Genomic DNA, 12,481 nt, shown 5'->3' on the forward strand with positions numbered 1-12,481 from the left:
CATCTACAAGACAATTCCTGCATCTAAGGCTCTGAGAACATCACAGAAGATGGGAGTAGAATGATTGGAAGAGACAGAGGACCAGGAAGTCTGCCGTAAGATTGCTCCTTCTAGCTACGACAGAGCAGCTGTACCCATCAAGTCTCAAAAACATGGCTGCCTAAACAAGACGTGCACAACTTCAACAACAGTTAATATCCCAACTTACACGAAGAAATCTCATGCGGCTGCACTCCTAGATGAAGAACTGTAAGCGGTTAACAACTGCTGAGAAAAAGACAGTAAGTCCTTCCAAGAGATGAGCCCATGGTTGGTAATATAACATCTAGTGGTCAGTCTTGGAAACATATACATTAGGCAACATTGCCAGACTCAACAGACTATATTTTTATAGTTATTCATTTGTGTGTATATGTGATACCAATGGCTAAGGAAGAGGTATCAGGGAATAGGTGTGGGTGCATAGGAAGAGCAGAAGGGAAGAGTATGAAAGAACATGATGTCATTATATTTTAATTAAATTTTAAAATAATCAATAAGGGGAGAGATGGCCCAGTGATTAATAGCACTTGGTGCTCTTGCAGAGAACCTGGGTTCAGTTCCTAGTGCCCACATTTGGTGGCTTACAATTGACTCTAACTCCATATCAAGGGGATGTAATGTTCTATTGTGACTCTGGGGGCACTTGTATGTGTGTGAACCATCTATTTACACTTAAGACACATATCCACATGAATTAAATGATTTTAAATAGAATTTTGAAGACAGGAGAATCACTACTAAGCATCACTAAGCATGAGAACTATGTAACTCTTTGGTACAATTATAGCTGCTGACACAGTAAGAGCAGGACTGTATTTACCTTTTTCCACCTAGCAGGGATTCTGGCATCAAACATGCAATCCAGAGCATCTCGTAGATTTTCGCTCATGATAATGGTGCCATCGACAGCTAGTTTCAGCTCAGTCAGGGTGCTACGGACAAGGCTGAGTACCCTCTGCATCCTGTCAATCTCCTGCCTGAGGAAAATGTTCATGGGCTGGAATGGTCCCATCTTCTGCAATCTCTCCTTCACCTTCCATGGAGACATTCAAAGTACACAATAGGAATTAGATAGATAGTATAGGATTGTGCTCAGGGGCATCTAAATAAGCTCTGCTTTTTACAATGCCATAAATAATGTTTTTAGGGGTTTTTTTTTTTTTTTGATAGAAAAAAGTCAATATAAGAAAACAAATATCTTGTATATGACCAGGCCAACTTTTTGAAACATATGTGAAAGAACAGGAGTCATTAATTCAAAGAAGCATGCAAAATGTATATAGCTACAAGTACTCTATCAAATGAGCTTACTGGGAATTATTTATCCTCTGCCAACATGACATACATGTGAGTACATGCAGGCAGCATGTACCTGGACACAACCACTCTGCTGCTTGTCTCAAATAACTAGACATTCGTTTTTAAAGCACTCTGTTTTCCTCCATAAGCACAGATACCTATTCATTCTTTTCTATTTTAAAGATATTTATTAAGAAACTTCTGTATAGCAAACTATGTGTTAGGCTGGACTATTTTATGCTGGAGTGATTCTAACAAAATCTGCAAAAATAAAGAAAGAAAGAAGAAAGAAAGAAAGAAAGAAAGAAAGAAAGAAAGAAAGAAAGAAAGAAACTCTTCAAAAATCTAATTTTTATGTTCTGTTACATAATTATTCTATTCTAGATATTTTAATTGCTTCAGAAATATTTTAACCTCTAGTAGATGTAATGACCTCTCTTCCAACACTGTAATGAAGAAGGCTTATGAAGGCTGATAACAGTATTGATTTTCTCCAAGCGAGTGATCAGAGATTCTGCCAGGGAAATTATTCTCTTAACAAGGGGCCCTTGAGCTCAGTATTAGTAGATAAAACAGTCTGCTTGGTAAGAATAACAGGATGTGGAAGCGATTTGTGTGTTGCTAGGAGCTGTGTCATGAGTTTCTTAGACCATATGGAAAATAAGTCAGTTTTATCAGAGATTTATAAATCATATCACAGGAAATTTCTCAAGACATGCATTAAATGCTAAAACGTTAACTTTTGTAATCATAAATTGCTTAGAAGCTATTTATATACTAAAAGGATCAATTTTTAAAGTTAGTTATATGAAAAACCAGCAGAGAGGTAACATTGGAAAATGCAGCCTCTGTGATTGATAGAGGAGCAGGCCAGCCATTGACCTAAGTGATGAGAAAGTTGTTTTATGGGTTTTGTTTATGTGTTTGTTGCTTGCTTAAGTTTTTTATTTTTATTGGGGGAGATTACAAGGGTAAAGGGCAGATATGGAAAGACTAGAAAATGAGTGGTATTGGGGTGCATGATGTGAAATCCCCAAAGAGTCAATTAAAAAATAGGTGTAAAAAATGCAGCCTCCATACAATTAAAAAGGCCTGCATTGTAAGGTATGCACTATGTCACACACAGACACACACACACACACAGACACACACACACTCACACGCGCATGCAAACATACACATCTAAACACTGGTCCTTTACTCTGACAATACAGTGGTTTCATTTAAACCATGGCATTATGAAGTACCTCAAGGAAAGCTCTATAATCCAGCTAGACAAGTATCAGTTAGTAATAAGCACTGACATCCATGTCAGTTTCTCTGGCTTTTCTTTGGTGGCTCGTCTAGGATGTCCCTTGGTTCTGGGTGTTCATCTCTCACATTTTGTCCTACTTCTTTCTCCCTTACTCCCCATTGACAGCCAAGACTGAAATGTGAATCTCATGGACTCACTTCAAAGGGACTATAATCTTCTGGAAGCTTCTCCAGCATATCATCAGCAAGACGGGCCACCACAGCCTCCCGTGTCTCGTCCCCTCCACCAGAGCTGTCCTTGGGCTGGATGCCCAGAATAGTGTCCAGCACATCCTTGGCCAACTTGCTCTGGTAAGTAATGTCAGCATTGGGGTGGAGCCCAAACACCTCTGGGCTGTCATAGGCAGGCAAGCTCTGAGATAAATAAATAAATAAATAAATCATACATCACTAGCATATACATCAACTAAACTATGGAGTCAGAAAATATAAATGTTTTAATTAAGATAACCACTCAACTTACGTCTCACTTGCGACTGACTACAAACCCCCAAACCCCAATAACTTATCCACATACCCAAAATGAAAACTTGTAACATGAAAAAAACACAAAACAGACTAAAGCAAAATTTTAACTGGAGACTCCACCTTCTTATATGACATATGAGACAAAAATGGGATTTTTTGACTAGTCAAATTTTTGACCAACTAAAATTATTTAAAATAAAATTGTATAATTAATGGCTATTGTATTGCTACAAATAGCAGGAAATGAGAGTTTTTCGGAAGCATAGCTCAAATAAGACTGAGGGCAGAAACTGTTCTATCCTAGGGGGGAAAATGGAGACAGGGAAAAGGGACATATTCAAAATGTATCAGAGATTAGAGTGACAGAGACTGAGACATAGCTGGAGCAGAGCAATCAAGCAGGGAGTTTCTGCAGCCACTGGTAAAGAGAAAATGTATCTACAAATTGACAATTATTTCCACGTGTGAATCTCATCCTTTACTTGATTATCCTATTACTAGTCTCCCTCCCTTCCTCTGACTTCTGTTATTCCCTTCATACACCTTCTGATGAGCAATCTCTATCTCATTGAAAATGGGGTCTATATTTAGAAATACAGGTAAAGGTATCTATAAATTTATAATGTGTCAGACACTTCTCCATTCATTGCTAATGAGTTAAAGACACATACACTACAGGAAGGCAAATGTTATTTGTAGGTTTGAATTAATAATATCACCGAGGTGGTAATATGTGATAAACCCATTGAATTTATATACCAAAACCCATAAATAGACTGATAAATGCATCCCTTCAGGCTACTAGGCTTTAGTTTGTTTATGCAGAGATAAATCTGAGATAGAGACGAAAGCAACTGCTGAATCATGATCTAATACTTTCCAAGGTACAAAGATGGAATGCAGATGTCTTCAACATCAGATAGCTTTCCTTACATATTTACATATGTACATATATGTATATACACATATATATATATACACACATACATATATATATACATATATATATATATATATCAAAATATACATTACTCCATCTTAGAGTAACACTCCTCAGCCAGAGACAGTTTTTCCACCAAGGATCATTTGGTAACACCTAGAGACATTTATTGGCATTAAAATCTGGAAGAGGATATGCTAGCATTTAGTAGATAGAGGCCATGGGCCATGCAAGACATCCTGCATGCACAAGAGAGAGTAGCCTGGCCGTAAATGCCAATGCTGCTGGAGTTAAGAAATTCTGTCTTAAACAAGGCAGGTTCATGGATGCTGTACCTATACACAGCCTTAGGCCTGGGTTAAGGATGAGTGTCAAGGACTAACCATCTGGGTTAAATATAGAATAGACTGAGTCCAGAATCTTCCCTTGCTTCACAAGTGTAGTAGCTGAAGTCCCATGGGCAGAGAAATCCACATGACTTATGCAGATTCCCCTCCCGACATCCGCCCAATCTGTCACCTCACCAAAGAAATTCCACCCACAAGCCATTAAAACATAAAGAATATGCAAAAGACAGTCACACAAGACTCATTCTCAGAGCAAAACTAGCATGATAATCAAGAGGTGGCAAATATATAAAAAAAAAAAGCAGAAGTTTTTGCTTACTCCATCATTACAATTAATTTTAAAAGCAGTATGAGCAGTGTAAATAAGTCTTATAAGGGTCAAAGAGCTGCAAAGATTTGTTCTAGGGTCAAGATGCCAAAACAAACAAACCTGGATGTACTGAAGATAGCCATCCACTGTAGTGCATTTTGGAATGTTGTATCCTTGGTAAAAGGTGAAATCTGGTCCAAACATGTTTTCACTGAACCAAACCTTTGCAAATGTGTTCAGCAACCTCTTATCGTAGTCATCAGTGACTCTGCCTCCATACTGAATTTCTCCTATCATGTAGCGGACAGTGGTCCAGGATACCCCCTGGGAGCATAAAACAGTTGTGCATCATCACGTGTTCACCATCAATGCCCGCAATACAGTCATTCTTCAGTAATTTCAAGATACAATGCAAAAAAAAATGATAATAATCAAACAAGCTGAAGTGAAGTGTTCCTCTAAGGTCATGTTCATTATTTCAAATAGATTCTTGTGAGCAATTCATGTGTTCACACTTCAATGTTTTTAAAGTTTACTTTTAACCATTTATTTCTATTTTTAAATTATGTATAGGCATATGTCTTGATTGCAGGGTGTACATGTATGAGTACAGGTATTGGAGGAGTCCAGGAAAGGGTGTAGTCTTCTGGAGCTGGAGTTATGGGCAGTTATGAGTCACCTGATGTGGGTACTAGGAACTGAACTTGGATCTATTGCAAGAACAGTGTGTTTATAACAACTAAGTCATCTTGTCAGTCCCTAAAATTTTATCTTTTGAAAATACTTAGAAAAAAAATCAAAGGTCATCTAAACTCTTGCTTTTATTTTCAGAGTTTTCTTCTCCTCCACCCCTCACCCCATCCCCACCACTGGTCATTTGAGGCTGCCTTATGAACTGTAACAAATAAATTGATAATAAATACACTTCCTTTTTTATTCCTAACATCTAGAAGCGATTATGACCCAAGTGGACTTAAAAAAAAAGACCCTACCACCTTATCAAATTCTCATATGATTAGTCCCATTGTGTGAAGCTGGCCACATCTGTGTTCAGTACATGTCATGGTGTGAAGTAATAGGCAGAACCGTACCTTCTTGATATCCATATCATCCAGGTGGTTTTGAATGAACTGCACCGTGGCATTGAAGTCTGCTTGGTTAAATTCGTAGGGGATATTCCACCCTAGGGGACCAAACTTGCGCCTTTCCTGGACAGTAGAGTGTAGGAAGGCCACTGCATACAGCATGGGCTTCCACTGGGCCCCCACACTCACATCCAGTAGGTCCTGGCTCACACCTGTCATGGTCAGGGAAGAACGTAGTCATCTCTCATGCATTTCCCTTTGTTATTCCTTTTATAAAGAACCATTCCAACAAGTCACAGTTATTTTGTACTACTTTTCTTCCAATTATTTTGTAATTATCATTTGAATTTGGGCTGATTAGAGATCATTTATCTTTGAAGCATCTCTTAAAAGCCTAGGTCATGAGGACAGCTTAATAACATAAGACAACTTCTTACCAATACACCATGAGAGTACAAAGATAAAATAGAGATAAAAGAAAAATGGCTATAAAGTGAATGCTATTATTATCATTATGAATTATATGAATTAATATTAACTATATTAATATCTGAGGTATGTACTAGGAGTGTACACTTAACTTAAAATTAGTTAAAATAATGTATGCAAAAGTTTATTTCAGCCTAAGTGCATGCCTTAAGTAATTATCAAACATTATTAAATTGTATTATGCACATCAATTTCTATTATCTTTCAAGATTTATTATCCCATTATCTTATAAATTGGCAGAATTTGACTCTTAGTAGAAACTCCCTTAAGCGTATATGTAGTTTTTAATTGGAATATAACCATGTTGTTGTTGTTAAATATTTTCCAACAATTTTATCCTTCTATATAGCTTTTATTGAACCTACTATGTAACTCATGATTCAGCTGGACAGTAGTGGCATACACCTTTAATTCCAGCACTTGAGAGGCAGAGGCAGGTGAATTTTTGAGTTCAAGGCCAGCCTGGTCTACAGAGTGAGTTCCAGGAAAGCCAGGACTATACAAAGAAACCCTGTCTTGAAAAGAAAAAAAAAAATTGTAACTCATGATTCTCCTGCCCGCCTGCCACATGGTCCATATTCCATCACTGTTCCACTGTTAACTTAGCTGATGCTATGACGTACAGATCGGGCCACACTTTTAACTCAAACCTTCCTTTTGGAAGAGGCTGTACTACTACACTAATTCATGTGTAGACAGAGACCACAAACAAGGAAGCTGTCAATATATGATGTTAAAATAGAAAGGACGGTGTCTGGCACAAGCACAGTAGTACAATATTGAAAACAAAGAAAAATTGAAGGTAGAAAATTGTTGACTTAATTCACATCATTTGGCTCTATCAGGTAAAGGATGAACATGATCTGCTAATTCTGCTTTTAGAGTTTCTTTAAGAAAACAGTATTGTGCAAATCCTGCAGACTCAGAAGCATCCCTCAGCTTACCACCATATGTCCTTCTCAGGCCTGCCCGGAGGCCCTGAGGTGGCTCATTGGCAAACTTGATGGACATCTGAAGGAGAGTGATGGGGAACTGCTTGTGAACCTCAGTGGTAATCCACAGACGAAAAGTGTCATGCACAGTTTCCGCTTCTGTAATTACGTCCATTAGTTCATCCAGGAAGTCAAGTCCCAGGTGGCAGTTCTGTAGAAGTGCCCATCCCCCCTAAGAAACACCAGCAACAGATGGAAGTTAGCTTAGTTCCTTTCACCTGGCGATCTCAGTACAACTACCCTTAGAAATTAAATCATTAAATTTTAAAACAGAAGTATAATAACCACTTTAAATTAATCTAGGCCAACTCTAAGAGTTCACTAGTCCTTCCTGGAGATTAACAATGCAATTGTAAGTATTGTATACATTTGCCTCACAGCACACCGTCATGCCAATAGACATAATGATTCTTTAGAATGGTCTTGGCAAGACCCAAAGTAAAAAACAGAAAGAGGTAATACAACTTACAAGTAGAGCTAAGCTTAGTATTTTAAGTCATGAACCCAAAGACCAAGACAGTGAGACAATATTAATGACATGTACACAGATTCTGGAAAACTGAATCTTAAGCTGCACTTGGAGTATCCTGGGATGAAATGTACTTCTGGGAGTGGTCAAGAATGGTACACAGACCAAAAAAGCAAGACACTTGGCCTAGACTGAGAGGAGGGGGTAATCAGAGAAAAGGTTGTCTATCCTGTAGCATGTCCCCTTCTGTCCAAGAAAAGATGAGAGACTGAGTCTCTAGCAGGCAAACAAGACAGGGCCTAGACTGAAGAATCTGCACCTCAGGTGTGAAACAACCCCACTGAAAATACTTAAAAGAAAGTTACCTACAATATTTTGACAGTTGTTCCCACCCTTCTATAGTCTCAGAATAATGTTAACCAGACATATACCCTCTATGAAAGAAACTTCTCTTTGAATCTAATTAATTTAAAAACAAGACCCTTAGAATGCTCACTCTTAATGTTCATGCAAATTATTCTATAACTGTTAAGGAGACTTTTTTTTTTACGTATAGCAACCCAGGCAAATTTGTAGATTATGAAATAATTTCTCAAATGTCTCATCTATGAGATGCTTTAAATAAAATCATCTACAGCATCCGTAACACAATCTCAAGGTGCATTTTGGATCTAGACATTCAGACTTACATTTGCCATGGTCTGGTGCAACAGCTTCCTCGCATGGACCTCCTGGCCCTGGCCCATGGACACATAGCGTGTTTCTATTTTTAGTCTCTTCCCCAAAGCAATGATGGAATCTGTGGGGTCAGAGCCCATGGACAGGAGGCAGATGAGTGGTGTTCGTGGGTCAGATTCCTCCCATGTCTTTTCCAAGTCCAGAATAACTCCCTCTGCATAGCTTTCTCCCATGGAGTCCGTGATGTACTTGCGAGCCTGCCAAAAGTAGTACAAATCAACAAAAAGATTGTAAGCTCCTTCATGTATTACAATAAAGTGTGACTTCTGCGAGTTAGCTCAAAGATGTCCATCTGAACTGCCACAGAAACAGGACAGAGGTCTCTGTTCCTGGTATTTGTTGTTTAATTATATTTCAAAGCTATACTCACAAAAGCTGTGTTACTTGCTAGACAAAATTATATAGTTAGAACTTTAGACTCTACGCTGAATGACCCTGAGTCTCATTACAACACATTATGGCTTCTTTCTGTCCACAAAAGATTTGGAAGCTTTATTATTTAGGATGTTAACCCTAATTCCACATAGTTCAATAGTACAATGAGATGTAAGGAGTATTTACCAAATAGATAATCTTTGAATAACTGTTTATTATATTTATCAGATAATGAAATAACTAATTAGTTAATTCATTTTTAAAAGATTTACCTGATAATCTGTCTGCTCATAATTTCCATTATCCCTTTCCATGGGGGAGAAGGGGAATCTGTCTTTCTTCTATTAATCTTGTTTGAAATTTTAATGAAATTTTTGTTTATAAGATCAATATTTAACTTCATATTCTTCATTTAAAAAATGCCTGGTACTCTTTTTCTAAAAAGGTCAAAGAGTAATTTTTTTTTCAAATACCAAATAGTGTGTGTGACCCTTTATTCTCTCCCTCACAATAACTGGGATGCTCCTCTCAAAATAAACATTATCCTCCAATTCCATTGTCTTCTCCCAACTCAAGTTTGTAACATCCACAGGTTCCCATAGGGAGATTCCCCAGATCAGTCTTTCTCACTAAATAGGCAGAACCCAACTGTGAGCACATTAACTTAATCTCCATAAAAGGCAGTGATGAGCCTACTCAATCCTATCCCTAGAGGAGTGCACAGGGCACTTGCATTGCTCTGAGACTTCAGACAGACCTAAGCTGTGAGAATTACCAGTGTGAATGGTGACCAGCTTCCCAGGATAAGCTCGCAGACCTGAGCTGCAAAGTCATTCTGAGGAACGACAACCAAGATGTTAATGATGAAAAGAGAGTTACAGAAATCAAAAACAGGATACCTTCAAATAAAAGATGGCTTAATAAGCCCACCAGCTCCTGGGTACAGGTCATGACAAGGGAGCCTGGTGGCCTTTGAAAACATCTGGCATCTTCATAATAGAAGTGAGTGGCAGCTGAGACAATACAATTGAATACCCAGAATGCTCTACTTTGGGATTTTCCTTCTGAATAACGTTATCCCTCTCACAAGAAACTGAAATATGGTGTGAAAGAGTCATCTTCTGCATGGTGGTAAGGAGACAATAGGTTCACACTCCCCAAACTCACAGATGAGCATTGAGAAAGCATTGGACTATGGGACTATGGATCTTCTCTCCAGCATCTTAGTTCCAACCCTTCCCTATTACAAAGCATAATGTCCAGTTTACCACCAATGCAAGGTTTAAAATATGCTGATTTGGTACAGTGCACAGTCGTCTTGCTTTAACAACTATCTCTAAATGACATTGGGAAGAGACAGCTTGCCTTGTTTATTAGGGCACTGCGAAGTTTCTTGTCAGATCCCTGCTTCACTAGAGCTAGACCAATGGTAATAAAATAACCAGTCAGGACTTGTGTCTTTCGGTCCTAGAAATGATCACCCATTCAGACCCTCCACCCTTTGTGAACTTTAGTAGTTGAGAGATGTTCTGAAGATATGACATTCCATCCAGTTCAGTTTGAGATATGCCATATATCTTTCACAATGTTTTCTAAATTGGCAAGATCCAGTATGAGAGTCTCTAACTTTATTCTAAATGCCCACATTTTTTTCTGCATCTTTCTGTCAATTATTTTAAAAGTTTGCTTATCATGTCCACTGATATCATCAAAACTCTCCTCTATGTATACATTCAGGGTCACTAAACAGCTGCAGTCAGGAAGTAATTCAAAGACTGGGCATTTCACAGTTGCAGTTGCTGCTCAACCACAGGGATCAGCCATTACTGCAGCTCCTTACAATGTGCCTCAGATACATGCAAAGCTCAAATGTTTTCTATTTTAAGATAGTGGGGTACTCAATAACCCCCAAAACCTCCACACAAATCCATATGGACCCAATACAGTGCCATACAAGTCATTACAGTACAGTTGGGGTCAGAGGGCAAATCACTGAAGTTTCTTGGGTATATGGTCTCTGTTGAAATTATTTGACCCATCCATTGAGTCACAGAAGCAACTCAGTATAATGCATAAACAAAAAAGATAACTTCACAGCCTAATTTGACCAATCTACAATGTGCATTTGTAATGAAATCCTATAAATGTATAAAATCATTTGATAATTAAGATGAAATCACACTTTGATATGACTAATTTTTACATCATAAAATATAATTCTTCCTGTTGTTTTCTGGTATGAAGACTGTGTAAGTTATGTTTCAGTCACAAACTATCTGAGGCACAGTGATCAATTTTGTTGGGGAGGCCAAGACATCCTTTTATAACTACTTGATAAACAAAGCTATTTTACTTAGAATGGAAATTGTGATGGATTTTTAAAAATAAAATTCTTGTTCCTAGGAAAGAGATGTATTCTTGGGATCGCAGCCACGGTTTCTAATTGGCTTCAAGGCCAGAGGTTCCAGTTCATTGTGTGATGTAAGTTCATTGTGTGATGTAAGACAAAACTACAGCATGTGTGAGGAAAAACAGATATCCTTACCTCCATAACTTCAGTCAAACATATGAATTATCATATTGGACAAACAGGCATAACTGAGTCTCCCTGTGCCCATAAATCTCCATCTTGCAAAAGGTATAAAACTTGGTTTGCAGCCTCCTCCTTTGTCTAAGGATGTATGTCAGATGGCTTTACAGAGCAGTGACAGAATGACCCTGCCTTTGGGACTGGTACTTCACCTCAGGATTAGACATAGAATGACCCAGTAATAGTAAATAAACCACATCCTCCAGTGGATTGCAACAACAAAACCAATTAATATCTCAGAAATACACCAGAGCTTGCATGCTAACAAAGAAGCAATTAAGCTGAAGCATAGAAGCAGAAGAAAGTCATTCACTCAGTGAACACATGTGCAGGAATTTTGGAGCAAACAAAAATAAGTTGTCTTGTGTGCATGGAGGACATCCAGTATAATTTGTGTAAGTGACAATTTGGGGCAGGCCAACCCAGCTTCTGCATCGCCTGCCAACCCATAAAACCTTAACACCTCATTGGCACAAGTAAATATACAGGCTACATTCTTCACAGGTGAGACTGTCCAAGTCCAAAGAAGATTTTGTTCCATCTGGTCTCAATTTAACAGGCTCAAGTTTTGAGTAGGAGTGGGGAAACGAATTCAGAAGTCACCTCGTATGAACTGACCTTCCTTTGTGGCGTGTTTTCTTTTAGACATCACTGTCTATGTAGCATTGGATAGCCCCTAACAGTGCAGTATTCTTGTAGCCAACCCACGTGACAGCCCCTGCTGTGGACCATCCCACTAGACAAAATTAAAAACATCGTTTGTAACCTTAACTGATAGGGAATGGGGACCAAGTGAATCCACTTTGTAGAGCTGATCGAGCAATAAATTTTAAAAGGACTCACACAGATACAAATTCCAGAGGGTATGATATATTTCCAGAGGACCATCTAGATTTTATTTCCAGGGGGTATGATATATTTCCAGAGGACCATCTAGATTTTATTTAGGAATTGAGTGTTTTTGTAAGGGCCGTGGGAATCACCGAAAGACTTGGAAAGCTGATAATGGAATGTCTTTGCCA

At 38.3% G+C, this 12,481-nt stretch overlaps 1 protein-coding gene across 1 annotated transcript in view; it reads right to left on the bottom strand.

Annotated features, from left to right (window-relative positions):
• Positions 1-12,481, bottom strand: part of Dnah5 (dynein axonemal heavy chain 5) — a 236,059-nt gene that overhangs the window by 18,329 nt on the left and 205,249 nt on the right. The window contains exons 71-76 of the mRNA XM_034523461.2: positions 8,446-8,691; positions 7,240-7,459; positions 5,812-6,017; positions 4,841-5,044; positions 2,794-3,009; positions 863-1,075 (exon numbers count right to left, since the gene is read on the bottom strand). Coding sequence (XP_034379352.1) covers positions 863-1,075; positions 2,794-3,009; positions 4,841-5,044; positions 5,812-6,017; positions 7,240-7,459; positions 8,446-8,691 — 1,305 coding nt within the window. The remainder of the gene's footprint in view (positions 1-862; positions 1,076-2,793; positions 3,010-4,840; positions 5,045-5,811; positions 6,018-7,239; positions 7,460-8,445; positions 8,692-12,481) is intronic.

Source organism: Arvicanthis niloticus, chromosome 19 (assembly GCF_011762505.2).
Source record: "Arvicanthis niloticus isolate mArvNil1 chromosome 19, mArvNil1.pat.X, whole genome shotgun sequence".
NCBI lineage: Eukaryota > Metazoa > Chordata > Mammalia > Rodentia > Muridae > Arvicanthis > Arvicanthis niloticus.